Raw genomic sequence first — 17114 nt, 5'->3', positions numbered from 1 at the left:
TAAATAGCATTAACCATTCTTACTTATTGTGAACACTTCAGTTATATACAAAGAGAATGCACATAAACAGCATTGGTCAAATACAATATTGTCTCTCTTTCAACCCTAAACTACAGGCAGTTCACTTATTTGTAAATACAGGCAAAACATTAGATTGTCTGCTATCCTTTTTTTTTTCTTTTTCTCCTCATCTCCTAAAAGGTTTGACTGAATTAATAGCTGGAACTTGTTAGAACCAGAGGCCATCCTTCATTTGGTAACCTAGGTGATGACTGTTTGTAGCCTATTCCATTAGAGGGCATCACCGCTGAGTTCATTTGGCTCCTCATCTGATACTCAGATATGCAACTTTCCAGCAGGAGCTAATGGACAGCTATCAGGAACTCAGCTAGTTTTGTATAATTTTACAATACAGAAGAAGGGCGTTCAGAAAAACATAAGATAACGTATCAGCCCCAGGAGCTTGCTCTGCCATTCAATAGGGTCATGGCTGATCTCAGACCTCAACTCCACTTTCCTGCCTGATCTTCACATCCCTGGATTCTCTCGGAGTCCAAAAATATATTGATTTAATTTGATTTAGAGATACAGCACTGAAACAGGCCCTTCGGCCCACCGAGTCTGTGCCGACCATTAACCACCCATTTATACTAATCCTACACTAATCCCATATTCCTACCACATCCTCACCTGTCCCTATATTCCCCTACCACCTACCTATACTCGGGGCAATTTATAATGGACAATTTACCTATTAACCTGCAAGTCTTTTGGCTGTGGGAGGAAACCGGAGCACCTGGAGGAAACCCACGCAGACACAGGGAGAACTTGCAAACTCCACACAGGCAGTACCCAGAATTGAACCCAGGTCGCTGAAGCTGTGAGGCTGCGGTGCTAACCACTGTGCCGCTATTGATCTCAGCTTTGAATATACTCAGCAACTGAACATCCACAACTTTCTGGGGTTGAGAATTCCAAAGATTCACAACATGCAGTGAAAAAATTTCTCTTCATCTCAGTTCTAAATGGCTGACCCCTTATTCTGTGACTATGCCCCAGGGCATTCGACTCCCCAACCAGGGGAAAAACAGCCTCTCAGCACCTATGCTCCCAAACCCTCTCAGAATCTTGTGTTTCAATGAGATCACTTCTCATTCTTCTAAACTCAAGACAGTATAGGTCTACTCAATCTCTGCGCATAGGACAATCCTCCCATCCTAGGAACTATTTAGCCTTCTGCACCTGTGATGGCTCTCCAAATTATCTATTTCGGGTCCAGATCAGGATTGTCCAACATTTTTATTTATTTGTTAATGGGATGTAGGCTTCGCTGGCTCGGCCAGCATTTATTGCTGATCCCTAATTGCCCACTGAAGGCATTTAAGAGTCACATGTAGATCAGACCAGGTAAGGATGGCAGATTTCCTTCCCGAAAGGATATTAGTGAATAAGATGGATTTTTACAACAATTGACAATGATTTCATGGTCACCAGCAGATTAACTTTTAATTCTAGATTTATGAATTGGATTCAAATTTCCTCATCTGCCATGGTGGGATTCAAACCCATGTCCTCAGATGATTAGCCTAGGCATCTGGATTACTGGTCCAGTGACATTCCACTATGCCACCGCCTCCCCCATACGGCCCACGGGCCAGAATTGGCCTACCAAAGGTTTCCATCCAGCCTACGAATGTATTTCAGAGATACGTAATTTCCCATTGTTGTCTTAGAGTTCAGAAAAACTGAGCATCTGACAGACTAATGTTTTTAGAACTCAGATTCAAATCCTTCCAACAAAAATACTACATTCAGTCCTTTTCAAATACGGAACAAAAAGCTACATTTAAAATCAATTAGGAATTAGACAGAAAACCCATGCTTTGACTATTTTCTGCCTGTAACAATGAGCAGTGTTGTGGCAATTTGGCACAAAGATTTTTATAACTAACCAATATCAGGATTAATTAGTCACTTTGCAAATGGAGGAATGAAATAGATAAAAACGAATGGACAATGAGCATGATGAGTTAGGAGAGATGACTGAAAACTTGGTTGCAAAGATGGGATTTCAGAAGGTTTTCAAGCTGGAGAGAAGTGGAGGCGGTCAGGAAATTAAGGAGTTCCAAAGTTGGGCTGAAGGAATTGAAGCAATGATTGGGAGTGGAAGCAGGAAGTTTCACGAAATAGGCGGAATAAGGCTGTAAAGATTTGAAAATTAGCACTTTTAAGTTTAGTGCACTTGGGGATAGGGAACCAAAAATGATGGTATCTTAGAGTGGCGATAATGATGCCAGATTCTATACCTTATGCAGAGGACTTGGTTGAGTGTTTCAGTTGCTTAATGTTTTCTAAAACTCACAAAACACACTGAACACTTGCTATAACTGGCAGAGAAGCCATTATACGAATGGAAGATTTTTCTTGATGTTCATAACGACTGTGTTGGTTATTCATCCCAATCATTCTTTATAAAATCCTATTGAACAGTTTATTCACTTGATTGATTTAAATTAACATGTTTAAAAAAGGGAAGCCTAGAGGAGGTAAAAAAAATTCTCTTTATGGAGCCAAGCACTGAACAACAGCCTGGTGGTAGCAATGACGATTGGTGGGGCAGGGGGGTGGGTGATGGCGGGTGTGAGGAAAGATTTAGGCGAATGGTTCCAGGGATGGGGGAATTTCAGTTATGTGGATAGATTGGAGAATCTGGGGTTATTCTCTTGAAAGAAGGTTGAGAAGATCTTGGAAGTCGAGACCCCCATTGCCTGGATAAAATGCTAGTTCTCAATTAAAAGGCCCTCACACCACGCAAAGCAAAAGGAAAAATCATTGGCACAAGTCCCACTTTAAACTTTGTCAAAGAGTTCAGATTTCAAAGATTAGATTCTCTTTCTGTGTTTATGACTGAGTTTGCATCATTGTCAGCGTACCCAAGTTAGAATATGTTTACCTAGTACACAATGCACATTTCCCCAGCTGCCTGATCGATTGACAACACCCATATGCAGTCAGCCACCAATTTAACACATTGCAGGTATTATTTTTAAACACTGAACACCCGATGAATATGGATAAACTGGACCAAGTGCAGCATCTTACCTCTTCACCCAGATGATAATCAATTCGATGGCAGCATTGTTCCTCAAGCTCCTCGAACAATCCCATGCTGCTGCGAATCAAGAGAATGAGACAAATTAATCATGAGAGAATAGAGGCAGATTAATCAATGGCTGTCAAAGCATGTCTCAGACATGTAACAGACAACAGAGATAATGGGGGGTTGGGAAGGGTTTAAGAATTTCTCATAACTAAATGCAATGCAGGGCATGAGGTAGCCTTTGGTAAATCTCCTGGCAGCAAGAGAAACTTCCAAGAAACCTAAAAATGCAGACAGGATCAAATTGTATGTGGCAAAGGGATTAAACTACAGGAAGTTGCTTTAAAGAGTTTAGCGCTCTTCCACAGCAGATAAAAGATTGTCTCGTCTGTGCTTTTAGCATCCTATACAAACCACCATCGTACATCACTGCACACAACATATCCACAGAGAGAGTATTTTATGGCCAGTTACAGCAGATCAATTTTGGAACGCAATAGTTTAAAGTTTAAGTTGCTGAACAGTTTTATTATTCTATTGAAGAAAACTGCCCAGTAACCCTCATTCTTGAGCCAAATAATGACAGACTTCTGGCAATGAGCCAGTTGTTAGAGGTGCACCATAGTGTCTCTGGTAGCCCTGCCAACACATCTAGAATCTGAAGCTCACTGAGCAAGGAAGCTCAGGGTAGAATCTGCAACTCATCATCACATTTTTATGACAAACATTACATGGCTATTTAGGAAAAGGAACTTACTTTGACACAGCAGCCCAAGTCGTCTTCAATTTATAGATTGGACTGGACTGCAGGGCTGCAACAATGGCCCGGAGTGAGGAGAAATTCTTCATTATTCTGGATTTCTATTTGGAAAAGAAGAGAGTTATTTGTAAATATCAGTGACTGCTAGTTTCCTGATACCTCAGACTTTTGAACTGTTCTACCAAATAGGTCAGCTGTGAAAATAACAGCATTAAAATCAGATTCATGGAAAAAAACATTTTCACACTTCTTGCCAACTCAAAGTTTGTTCACTTATTTTGCTGCTTTAACAACCTATTCAGTTCATCGTCTGTCAACTTTTGACAGATGGCCTACAGCTTTGGTGATTGACACCGAAGGGGGCTTCAAATTGAGCATGATCGAGACACAGACTCTTTTGGGGAGAGGTTGGTGGGTAGGGTGGTGGGGGGGAAAGAGGGGAGGGGGAAGCCTTCCTTCTCATTACATTTGGCTGCTGAATAATAAATTGTAATTTCTGGCATAAAGAGCAGACGGGCAGGACTGGCAGCACAAGATAACCATCTAATGAAAAGCATACAAAAATCAGAAAATTTTATGAGCTACGTTTGGATTAAAATAAAACTGTTGATACTGAGTTAGCTGATATCAGCAAGGACAGCAGCAGGAGTGTCCTCCATGTCCTTGGCCAATGCAGGCAGCGAGAGAAATAAGTCAGTCAGAATTCCCACTCCTGACCTCTTTCCAATCATACCTGTGGGAAGGTGCATGTATTCAGATATATGACAAGGACAGACCTGGCTTCAGATGTGATTCCTCTGTCTCGTCCACCTTTTCACAAGTGATTAGCATGCTAACATTCAGCACAAAATGTTGGAGGGCAGTCATTTGGGCATGGGATCATACAGCAGCAAGAATTTAGACTGGAAGGGAGAAAATGGAGAATGAAATGGAAACATTAATGAATTCCAGCTGAGTTGGAGGGGGTGGGGAGGTGGTAAACAAACTACACTATGCAATAAAGGCCTGCTCAGGTATAACATTTAAACCCGACCTGGGCCCGATCCGATCAAAGCCAAACCAAACCCAACTGGAGCCTGTGTCCTTTAATTTTTTTTAATACCAGACAGGAATGTCGCAATAAATTTAATAATATCAGACATGTTATTAAAACAGAAAAAAAGCGCCAAGACGTAGATTAAAAAGAAGACAAATTGCCTACTCTCACCTGGCAAGAGACAGTTAGGGAACATTTGATTTCATAGTCTCAGTTACAGATATAGCAAGTAGGTAGTCTCAGTTACAGACCGAGCAAAAAAAAAGAAAAAAGGTCTCATAAATTGTCATGTTAGAAAAGGATAGAGTCAACAGGGTCGAAGGCTTAAGGGCAGTCCTCCGCTGGTCAATTGTCCTTCCAACTACACTGAAGTTCTTCTCTCTGCTGCTACTGCTCGCCAGAATGCAAAGTATACTTCTAGCCAGCATGGCCAATTTAGGGTATGCAACACTGTATTCCTTCCGCCAGCCCAACAGGTCATGCTCGTTTTTGCATCGCCAGCACAGCAGGCCTCTGTGCTGTGGACTGCTGCACTTCATCATTTGTGTTCACTTCTTCATGAACATTCTCCCACTCAGCAAATTCGGTCAGCTGTAGGTTCATCATCAACCACTTTCGTTTGCTTCACAGGGTCTTCTGTTTTAAAGTTGTTGATCAGTCAGCGCACTTCAGAATGAACTTCTTCCCTATCATGGCCAGACAACATTCGCAGCTGATTAAATTTAGTTCAGAGAAATGTTGCTCTCTTGTGCACATCATTTACTTCAACTTTCTTCAGAAGCCACTCTCTTTGCCGTTGCTTGACAACTGCTTGCATTGGAATATCTGAAGAAAGTGGCATACAGAGTCATTTCTCAAACCACGGAATTACCAGATTCAGTGTAGGATACTGGTCTCCCTCGAGTTCCCTCTGAGCTTCATAAAATGGTTGGAGGAAATCAACCAAAAACTGCAAGACATCGGGGGTGACGTTTTCCAGCCTGTAGTTTTCCCCAGGCTGTTCCAGTTTCTCGTGCAGCTCATGATAAATATCCTGAATTGAATTCAGTGTCAGATACACAGTACTGTACCTCGTTTCTCCCATTGGATTTACTGTTTTAGACAACTGTGCAGCAAGACCAGACTGTTAAACATATATCACCAAGGCTTTGGCATGACGTATGGTTTATACAACATCCAGAGCTTCAGAAGCTAATTCCTTTGGATCAAGTGAATGTTGAAGAACCGTGTTATATACGTGGTCCTGACAATCCAGACTTCGATATGGCCTAAGAGCAAGCACTGTGTTAACACCCTGATCTGTCACCCAGACTAACTTATTTAAATTTGCTGGGTCGAATTTAAAAGTGTTCACGAGCAGCTTTAAAATCTTATGCCTGATGTCCTCCAGTGGAAACATTGCTGTTGTGAAAACTTTGGCATTAAGTTTAAAATCTGCTGTGATGTAATGACAAATTAGCAACATATAATGGATTTTACGGTATTTGTCCGTCCATATGTCAGTTGTCATTCCCACATTCACAGCCTTCAGTGTGTCAATAATCTTGAGAAATTAGTTGTTTTCTCTTTTCTTTGACCACATCACAACACCTTGAAACTGTACTTGGATTTGGTAACATAGTGGTTGCTGATACTCGACCGTATGTAGCACCCACATTGATGAGCTCTTGTGCTCATTCATTTGTCTGTAATTTCTGATTTCTTGTGAGCTTGAATGTTCAAACGAAGTTATGTACAACATAACTTGTGTCACTGCAAAGATGAATTTCCCATCTTTTTGCTGTCATATTTGAGTAAAAGTTTGCAAGATTTGCATTGAAATTCACTGGAACCTTTACGATCACGGCAAACAACAGTGTCAAAATGTTTCCAGATGGAAGATTTATCTTCTCCGGCTACAGAACTTCCCACTACTAAACATTCTCCCGTAGACAGCATTCATTTTACATCAACGGCCTCCATACTTAGTGTACTGTAGAATCACTTTTGGTTGTATTAATTACAGCATAAACGCGATGACGTAGGGATGCTCACTTGCTCACTGCAGAGTGCAGACTGCACGTTTCATGCCTTGTTAACGTTGGATGGAAGATTACTTCTGATTACTGTGGAATCCACGGTAATCGGAAGTAATTATAGGAGCCATTTGAACATTGAGAAGTGGAAAAAATACTTGCTAAAATGTAATAATGCATTTATTTATAAAATATGGAGCCAGTACAGTCCAGCCCAACCTGACCCAAGTCCGAATGCTGGACACAGAATATAGACCCGGTTCGGGTCGGGTAGCCAGGGTTTACTATGCAATGCCTAATAGGCAAGTTCATCTTTGAAGTACAATTAAAATCCTGAAATTAATTTACTTTTCCCCTCCACATAGAATATTAGATATGTTTGAAATGTTCATCTTCAAATGCAAGCATTATCTGAGGCATGAAATGTTAGCTATGTAATGCCAATCTATTCCTCCTCAGACATGTTGCTGCTTTATTTTCCCTCAGGGATATCAATAGTTATAAAGTCTTGGTTTAGACATGGCTTAGAGGTGTTGAACCAGAGCCCAGCCAGCAATGGCTTTGTCTTTTTTAAAATATAAGATGATCATTGAAGCATTTCAGTTAAAAAAACAGACACATCGAAGCCACATGTTTTGTATAATTAAGTGACGCCTGACTGCAATGTGACCGTGGGATTTCTAATGCATAAGAGCCAGCACAACAACTTCAGTAATAGGCTCTGAGAATTAAGAAGGGGTGTGTTATCCGGTTTACTCCATTATTTGAGGCTAAGGGATACAATTTCTAGCATATACGAGGTGCTTATTGAGAATAAACACAAATTAGATTGATTTACTCTATAAGCTCTTAGCCCAATGGAAATAGTGCCAGGATTCAACATACTATAGAAGCATTCAGACTCTTCTTCCTCATAAACCTCCCTTCCTGAGATCTTCTCTCCCCTACAATCTAATAAGTTTTCAAAACCTGAGCTTAACATCTAATCACCCATTCCTGAGCTGCTTGGTCTTGACTTACAGACTCTCTTCCACCTTGGTGGCTTCCCGTACTGTGGGCTTTGGCCTTTCACATAGGCTAATCGATAAACAATACAGTACCACAGCAATAGTGATCCACTTCTCGATCACCCTGGCTTTCTTGTCTGGCTTCAGCTTGACGTCTTTGAGGATGGTGCTGATCATACATTTTGTGATGATATTAAATTGTATGACCATGGCCCGGATGGTAGATGCCAGGTGCTGATTTTTCTTTTTGTGCCGCTGAGACCAGATGCACCCCAGGCAGTGGTGGACCACTACTTTGTTGAACAGTTCCTGATCAAATGTGAAAAAGACAAAGATTAATGATGTTTCCAGTACCATGGACCACTTAAACACTGAAGTAAAGACAAAAATTATCCATTTAAGGGTCAATTAGCCTTGCTGCTTTGCAATGGTACAATTAAAGCTGAAAGACATGGTTTGCCAGTGTCCATGGGCTGGATTTTACCAGCCCTTGCAACATCAGCGGTCGTGGCGGGAGGGCCCAGAAAATGCCTGTGGGCCTCAATGCCAGAAAGGCCCCGCCCCATATTATGCCGGTGAGGCCTCGTGGCGGCCCCCTTGCCGCTCAGCGATGGGAACAGGATTTAAATATGTTATTTAATGAATTAATTACCCACCTGCTTCTGTCGACCGTCCTGCTGTCATCTTCCGGCCGGTTTCCCGACTCCCTCTTCCAATCAACATCAGTACAACACTCGCTCCGTGATTCATTTCTAATCAACTTAGATAAACTATAAATTCTGAAGTAATTTCAAAAATCCAAAAGGAAATACAACTGAACTTCAAAGCCAGTGGACAGAGTGGCAAACTCTCCAGGAACTCATGGCTATTCAGTGGGTGTCTTGAATTAGTTTACTTCAGATTGCCATTCAAAACGAAAAGTTTTATACATCATGCCTAAATGAACACTTGGGCGCATCACTATTCCATTCAGAATTGATTCTTTCATTTGTGCTGACAAATCCAATTCGTAATTCTGCAATACTGTGATGTTTTTTGTGAAAATTAGTACAGATGGCTAAAATGGTTCTGTCGGAGCCAAATGTATGGCACGTTGGTGATTTCCATTGCACAACACTGGTCTAAAAGATCACTGGTGAACGAAGTGGCAAAACGTCATTCCACCAATTTAATTAATTCCATCACAATCCATTGCATAATTAAACCATCTTATCTTTCATAGTGATTCAAATACTCAATACCTGTGAGTTACCATTGAGCCCTGGAATTAACAGTTTAACTGGCAGCAATTCAAGCTCTTTCTAAAGATGCTTCACTTTGAAACACAGAAATTACAACACAGAAGGCAGTCAATTGGCCAAAGGTGTCTGTGCTGGTCCTTACTCTCAACTGGATCCATCAACTGCAATCTCATTTTCCTGTCCTGCTTCCCAGATCCTGTTATATTGTTCAAATGATGATCCAATTCCCTCTTAAATGACGTTATTTGAGGTAAAGCATTCCACACTGTAATAACTGGTCATTTAAAAAACTCTTCTAACTGGTTCCTTTGTCCTGCTACAATAGTTTAAATGTTACATCAAAAGCTGACTGGTGAGATTTGCAATACAGCAAAAAAACAGATTCTCTTTTGAAGGAATGGAATTTGGAGTAAGAGTGTTTCTGGCTCTTATGTTACTCTACCTGCATGGTATAATATAACTTCTCAGTGATGAATTGAAAATAAGCTCCAGAATTGCAATTGCAGCCATCATCAAAAAAGGGGAACATATCTCCCCCAGTCCCACCCTCCACCTCCATAGCTTTTAAAATTGAAACAATTTTTTTCATTGCTACACAAAGATTAATCTTACTGTCCAGCTCCTGTTCTGCCACTTCTTGCTGCTGAAATTGTTCGAGGAGTTTCTGGGCCTGTTTCTCCAGTTCTGAGCCTGGCATCGTCTGCCTCAGGTGTTTGAGAATCTTCTGCAGGCATGTGTAATTTGGAATGTTGAAGTTTTCAGAAAACTGGTCCAGCCAGGCTTGCAGAATCGAGGCTATTGCGCTGGAAATATACATGCAAGACAGAGTCAGTAACTGTTTGTCAGGAGAAGCAAAAATGTTTAGAAATAAAATTCTAACTGGTAATTTGGAAGCTTCTAATGTTGTAATTTTAAACTCAATAAATTAAGGCTGTTTATTTGTAATTTATTCTTGGGATAAGGGTGTCACTAGCAAGGCCAGTATTTATTGCCCATTCCTAGTTGCCCTGAGAGGGTGGTGCTGAGCTACTTTCTTGAACTGCAGCAGTCCATGTGGTGAAGGTACTCCCACAGTGCCATCAGGGAGGGAGCTCCAGGATTTTGTCCCAATGAGGCTGAAGGAACGGCAGAATATGTCCAAATCATGATGGTGTTTGACTTGGAAGGGGACTTAGAGGTGATGGCGTTCCCAAGTTTTCATCTTTGGCAGTCACATATATGAGCCTCAGGGCTTATATAAAATTATTTTGCATGCATTTGAAGATACTTATACAAACAGGTCTTTGTGTTCGGATTTGGCTTTTTCCAACAGTCAGGCAGAAGTGGGTTACAAAAAGATCTTTACAAACCTTCACCAAAATTCCAACAGGACGAACCAAGCAAATAAAAGCTACAAGTATAAAGATGACTTGGTTGCTTGGGCTCTGAGGGCTAAATCGCCAAGGCTTGGACACTCCTATAATTTTTTTCTCAAAAATATACTTTATTCATAAAAATCTGTAAAAAATACATTACAAAGCAGTTCAAAGCAGCACTAAGTTGACATTCCAAAAAGTGCAAAGGAAATCAGTTTTCTTCAATTATAGGAGTCAGTTGCTTCCATTCCATTTTACATGCCATGTACATTTTACAGCTCAGCCATATTCAGTGTATACAGCCTGAGCGGTTTTCCATGGGTCCAGCCCCTCAGTTCACTATGGCAGGAGGACCCTTCCACAGTGGTCTTTCCCCATTGATTCTTTGCGGCGGCTGCCCCAAGCTTTAGTGCATCCCTCAGCACATAGTCCTGGACCATGGAATGTGCCAATCTGCAACATTTGGTCGTGGACAACTCTTTGCGCTGGAAGATTAGCAAGTTTCGGGCAGACCAATCTTTCATCGAATTGATAGTCCTCCAAAAGCAGTTGATGTTTATCTCGGTGTGTGTCTCTAGGAACAGCCTGTAGAGCACAGAGCTGCTTGGTTTGAACCTCGACAAACACCACTGCATCTCTTTCCACATCTGCTTGCAAAGGTACATTCCAGAAAGAGGTGGGCAACAGTCTCTTCCCCACCACCGCCACCTCGAGGGCAGCGTGCAGAGGGGGTAAGACTCCGGACATGCAGGAAGGATCTGACGGGGAGGGCCCTTCTCACCACCTGCCAAGCTACGTCTCATGGTGCTTGCTTGAAAGTTCTGGTGATGAGGGATTCTGCCAAATGTCTTTGGCAGTCTGCTCGGGGAACCGTCCGACAGGATCCACCATCTCCTTATGCAGTCGGGCCTTGAGGACATTCTGTGAAGACCACTGCCTGATGGATTGGTAGTCAAAGGTGTTTTTCCGCACAACCTTTTCCACGAACGATAGGTGATACGGCACGGTCCAACTGGATGCCGCATTCTGCGGCAATGTGACCAGACCCATACTTCACAACACCGGGGACAGATAGAACCTCAGCACATAATGACACTTGGTGTTTTCATACTGGGGCTCTCCACACAGCTTGATGCAGCCGCACACGAAGGTGATCATCAGGCTGAGGGCGACGTTGGGTATGTTTTTACCGCCCTAATGCAGAGGTTTGAACATTGTGTCCCTGTGGACACGGTCCATTTAGCATCTCCAAATGAAGCGGAAAATGGCTCAGGTGACCGCCACGGTGCAGGAGTGAGGTATGGGCCAGACCTGCGCCACATACAGCAACAGCGTGAGCACCTCGGATCCGATGACCAGGTTCTTACCCACGGCGGAGAGAGATCGCTGCTCCCAGAAGCTGAGTTTATGGTGTACCCTGGCTACTCGCTCCTTCCAAGTTTTGGCGCACACCCCAGCCCTTCCGAACCATATCCCCAGCACCTTCAGGTAGTCTGACCTGACGGTGAACGGGACAAAGGATCGGTCGGCTCAGTTCCCAAAGAACATGGCCTCGCACTTGCCGCTGTTTACTTTGACTCCCGAGACCAGTTCGAACTGGACACAGATGCTCATTAATCTGCGAACGGACAGTGGATCCGAGCAGAAGACAGCAACGTCGTCCATGTACAGGGAGGTTTTGACCCGAGTGCCTCCGCTGCCTGGGATTGTCATTCCTCTAATGCCCACATCCTTCCTAATGGACTCAGAAAAGGGTTCTATACAGCAAACAAAGAAGACAGAGGAGAGAGGACAGCCCTGCCTGACTCCAGATTGGATCGGGAAAACTTTCTGATTCCCACCCATTGATTGAGACTGCACTACTGATGTTTGTGTAGAGCAGTTTGATCTAATTGCGGATTCCCTCCCCAAGCCCCATTTTGGAGAGCACGTCCATCATGTATGTGTGCAATATCCTGTTAAACGCCTTCTCCTGGTCCAAGCTGATAAGGCAGGTGTCCACCCTCCTGTCCTGTACATAGGCAATCGTATCCCTGAGTAGCAGGAGACTATCAGAGATCTTCCTGCCAGGTACAGTACAGGTCTGGTCAGGATGGATCACCAACTCCAGAGCAGACTTGACCCGACTGATGATGACTTTGGACAGGATCTTGCAGTCACCATTCAGCAGTGAGATGAGCCGCCAATTTCTGATCTCCGCCTCTACCCCTTCCACTTGTTAATGAGGGTGATAATGCCTTTCCTCATGGATTCTGACATGCTGCTGGTCAGAAGCATACTCTTGTATACTTCCAGCAGGTCTGGGCCGATCCAGTCCCACAGAGCCGAATACAACTCAACCGGTAAGCCGTCGCTTCTGGGAGTTTTACTCGTCTCGAAGGACCTGATGGCCTTTGCCAGTTTGTCCAGGCTCTCCCGCATACTGACATCTAAGACCTCCATGATAGATGACTGGGAGGCCGTGCTGTCCCCGGGCTTCACGTCATACAGCCCAGCAGAAAAGGATTTGCTAATTCTTTGTATGTCAGACTGCGAAGATGTTACCGAGCCATTCTCTTCTTTCAGGCTGCTGATCACAGAGCTCTCTGTACCTTTTGGAAGAAAAAAACGCAAGCACGTCTCATCCTGCTGAACGGAACGGACTCTGGACCGGAAGATGATCTTGGAGCCTCCGTGGCAAAGAGCGAGGCCTGCCGGCTCTTCACCTCTTGGAGATCCTCCTTGACCTCAACCCCCATCGACTGCAGCCACAGCAGATTTTGCATTCTTTTTTGGAGTCAGGACATTTCCCTCTGTGTGTCTCTCGTTTTCTGAACACCTTTGAAGGTAAAGAACTTCTTGATATTCTCCTAGATCGCCTCCCGCCAATGCACTGGAGACTCAAAGAGGGGTTTCATGGTTGTCCAACGTTTGTAATTCCTTTTGAGTTCCTCAACATTTTCTGGGGTGAGCAGTATAACATTGAGCTTCCATGTTCCCCTGCTAGCCTGCTGGTCGTCTTGTAAGTGACAGTCGGCCAGTAAGAGGCAGTGGTCAGAGAAGAACACAGGCTTGACGTTGGTGGATCTGACCATGAAAGCACGGGACACAAACAGGAAGTCAATTCTGGAACAGGCAGACCCGTCCAGTCTTGACCAGGTGTATCTACGCTGCACTCCATCTGCAGAGTTGCTAAAGATGTGGTGCAGCTTGGCTTCTTTTACTGTTTCCATTAGGAATCTAGACGTAGCGTCCAATTTGCTGTGGTCCTTGCTGGATCTTCCAGCTGCGTTAATAATGCAGTTGAAGCCACCACCTAGAATGACCAGTCTGGATGTTGTCAGCAGCAGTGGGAGCTGGTGGAAAATGGTCAGCCGCTCGCTGCATTGAGCCAGGGTGTAAACGTTGACCACCCAGAGCAGAGCAGTATTGTACATTACATCTGCTACGAGGAGTCGACTGCCCACCACCTCCTTAACTTCGGAGATGATGAAGTTGCTTCCCCACAGCAGAATACTAAGGCCAGAGGAATGGGAATCATTTCCCCCGACCAGATTGATGACCCTTGTGACCACTATCGCGACCATTGCCTCTAGGTGCCGAGGTGCGGTATTCCATACTCCCGCAGAAACAGCAGGTCAGCTTTGACCTTGGCGAGGTTAATCAAAGCAATCTTTATATCCATTTTAAAGTTGTGTGTTGCTTCCCACACCAGGTGTCCTTGTTAGTCCTTGTCCTTGGGTATGTTCCTGCATACCAATAGTGTACACAAGCTGTTTCACATTTGTCGGGCTCAGAAACCCCTCCTGGTTACACATTGTGGGGGGGGGGGGGGTCTTGTTCCGCTGGGGTGTCAACGGGGGGTCTTCTAGGCAGCAAGGCTTGGGCTGTCCTCTGCTGTTGGTGTTTTTCCCCTCCGTTCCTCCTCGAAGACATTGCTGCTCCTGGCTTCCTGGAGCTGCAGTGCGCCAGATGCTTCATTGCTCTCGGTGTCCCGGAGCTTGGATGCGCTGGGCATCTCGCTGGGTTTGGGGCACACTGGGCCCATCACAGCTTCCAGTACCCTGGAGCTGGGGGGCTTTATCTTCCAGCTGCTTTGAGTTCTGCCGTTTCTTTTGCAGGTGCCATCGTTCCAGCCCTTCCTCGTCCAATGCGGGGGAGCTGCCATAGTCTGTCTCAGACGGTAACCTCCTCTTGTCACTGGTTTGGGTGCTGGCCTTTTCCTTTTTTGGAGGTTTCTTCTTTGTGGTTTTCCTTTGTACCATTTGCCACTGACCAGTTTGTCCATCTGCTGCCTCCTCCTCTATTGATTCTGTCTGCCCGGCTTCCGGGCACGGGGTAGGTGTTGGGTCGCTGCTTGCAGCTGCCTCCCCTTTCTTCTCCTTCTCAGGTAGACTTTCCTCACTGTGGAGAGGATTGCTTGTCTCCTTCCCAGCACCAGACGTATTCACTGTTCCTTCTCCCGGCCTTTCCTTGGACCTTGCCGCCTGAGCATAACTGAGGCAATGTTTGGGGCAGGTTTTGTAGAGCTGACCTGCCCCAGAGCACAGGTTGCTGCACTTATTCTGTTTACAGTCCTTGGTCTGATGGCCTTCCTTCTTGCAGTTCTTGCAGACGACTGTGCTTTGGTTGCCATGTGACCAGATTTGCCACAGGTGTGACAAACTCCGGCTGCCCCGCATAGATCAGGAAGCCTCAACTTTCTCCAATTGCGAAGCTGGAGGGGGATGGATGATGGCTCCGTTGGCCTCGACCTTCAAGGACACTCCTATAATAGAGGACAGTCAGGTATAGTTAAGGATATCTAATGAGATGCTCCAATATAGTCAGCTTGCCACTCACTCACTTTCAGCTCCCTGTTTAGTACTGGTGACCATATAGCATTACTTACTAGGCAGTTTAATTGGTCTTGTCATAAAAAATAAGCAGAACAAGCGATCAGTTGTACAGTGAAGCTATTACAATATTGAAACCCAAACCTTTAACACAATAAAACATCCCATGGCACGTCACAGGAGGTTAATCACACGAAACCTGATACCAAGACAAAGATGAAGATATTATAATAGGTGACCAAAAGCTTGGCCAGAGATTGATTTTTCATGAGCTTCTTAAAGGAGAGAGGTGGAGATGTTTGTGGGGTGGATTTTTAAGCTTATGGCCTAGACAGCTGAAGACCATACTAATGGTGGGGCAAAGGAAGTGGGAGATGCACAACAGGCCAGAGTTGGTGGAGACCAGGAGACAATGTAGGTCGGTGAACACAGGAGTGATGGGACTTGATGCAAATTAGGATATGGACAGAGTTCTAGATGAGATGAAGTTTATGGAGGGGGTATGTTACAGGAACTTTATATTTTGCCAAGAATAAGCTCCAAAAGCAAAATTTTTTTCACACAACAATTGAGACTTAGTGAGACTGACAGTGCTGTTCCAGCAACACATGGTTTCACTTCTACAGACCCTTGCCAATACTGGGTATAGATGAACATGCATTTTAAAAGCTGCACATATAACAAATCTAATCTTATTGCACAGCAATTCCATATTCTGTTGACCAACATGGGCTCTGTGGAGACAACCGATTCCATTCCGACTAAACTAGCTGGCAGGGGGTGTGGTGGGGTGTGGGTGGTCAGGTTGCAGTAGACTGCAGTGTCATGCAGTAAAAGCCTTATATTCGTAGAAATATTTTGTACTGGAGGGACTGTCTTTACATCATCTGACTTCAGTGCAACAACATTCAAGTCAGTTGGCATAGTTAAATCCAGGGATAAAAGCTATTTTACATCAGTTCCAAAACCTTGATGGGCCATATTTTTAAGGGTGCTGAATCATATTGGCTGTAAAAACATACAGCTTAGGAAATGAAGTACTATAATTTTTGCAAACATCAGTCGATGCACAAAAGGGTAGAATTGGAGGAACACAGAAATTCCAGTATTGGGCTTGAGGAGGCTGCAGAAATAGAAGGGCAAGGCCAAGGAAATTTTTAATTTTGTTTGGGGGTGGGGGTGGTAGTTATGTTTGTTAAAGAAAACAGCATCTCTAGGTTGAAACACAGTGGAAACATGACCTGAAGAAGAAGCCAAAGTTCATTTGTTATGTCAAGGAAGCCTCTCTTCCTTAACCATTTTCATACTGCTTAGGAGGACACGTTACATAGACTTGAATAAACACTCAACCAGTGACATTGCAGAAAAAGTTTAAAAAGAAAAATCAGTTCAAAAGATCGCCACTACGAGAGGATACCCCATTAACAAAATCTCAGGTGGAAATAAATTACTGAGTTAAAGAGGCTCTACTCCGCTGACTCACAATGCATAGAATTTAATCTGTACTGTCTAGAAAACTTGGCCCAAAGCACTCTTCTGTAGTCCCACAGAACTGAAGTCTCTATCTCCAATGTATACATACAAACATCTGAATTAGGAGCAGGAGTAGGCGATTTGGCCCCTTGAGCTTGCTCCACATTTGATAAGATCATGACTGATCTGATTTTGGTCTTAACTCTCCGAGTTAATCAAGAATCTATCTAACTCTGCCTTACAAATATTCAATGACCCTGCCTCCACTGCTCTCTGGGGAAGATTTCTCATCTCCGTCTTAAATGGGAGACAC

General features: G+C 43.9%; 1 protein-coding gene and 1 pseudogene across 1 annotated transcript; both read right to left on the bottom strand.

Annotated features, from left to right (window-relative positions):
• Positions 1 to 2030: 2030 nt before the first annotated feature.
• Positions 2031 to 8668, bottom strand: LOC137373266 (ral guanine nucleotide dissociation stimulator-like 1). The gene is made up of 5 exons (XM_068038115.1): positions 8575 to 8668; positions 8012 to 8289; positions 3858 to 3961; positions 3103 to 3172; positions 2031 to 2201 (listed from the first exon to the last, which is right to left on the bottom strand). The coding sequence occupies exons 1-5, from the start codon at positions 8666 to 8668 to the stop codon at positions 2031 to 2033; spliced, it is 717 nt and encodes a 238-aa protein (XP_067894216.1).
• Positions 8669 to 8988: 320 nt separating this feature from the next.
• The window catches only part of LOC137373265 (ral guanine nucleotide dissociation stimulator-like 1), a 71401-nt pseudogene continuing 63275 nt past the window's right edge, over positions 8989 to 17114 (bottom strand).

The sequence above is a fragment of the Heterodontus francisci genome, chromosome 8 (genome assembly GCF_036365525.1).
Source record: "Heterodontus francisci isolate sHetFra1 chromosome 8, sHetFra1.hap1, whole genome shotgun sequence".
Classification (NCBI taxonomy): Eukaryota; Metazoa; Chordata; class Chondrichthyes; order Heterodontiformes; family Heterodontidae; genus Heterodontus; species Heterodontus francisci.
Note: the sequence above shows the minus strand (reverse complement) of the source record. Positions and strands in the feature narration are given on the sequence as shown.

Coding starts and splice junctions, on each gene's coding strand:
- LOC137373266 (XM_068038115.1), bottom strand. CDS start 8,668: ATGAATCACGGAGCGAGTGTTGTACTGATGTTGATTGGAAGAGGGAGT. Junction 8,290..8,574: donor AGGACGGTCGACAGAAGCAG/GTGGGTAATTAA, acceptor TCTTTACTTCAG/TGTTTAAGTGGTCCATGGTA. Junction 3,173..3,857: donor ACTTGGGCTGCTGTGTCAAA/GTAAGTTCCTTT, acceptor CTTGATTCGCAG/CAGCATGGGATTGTTCGAGG.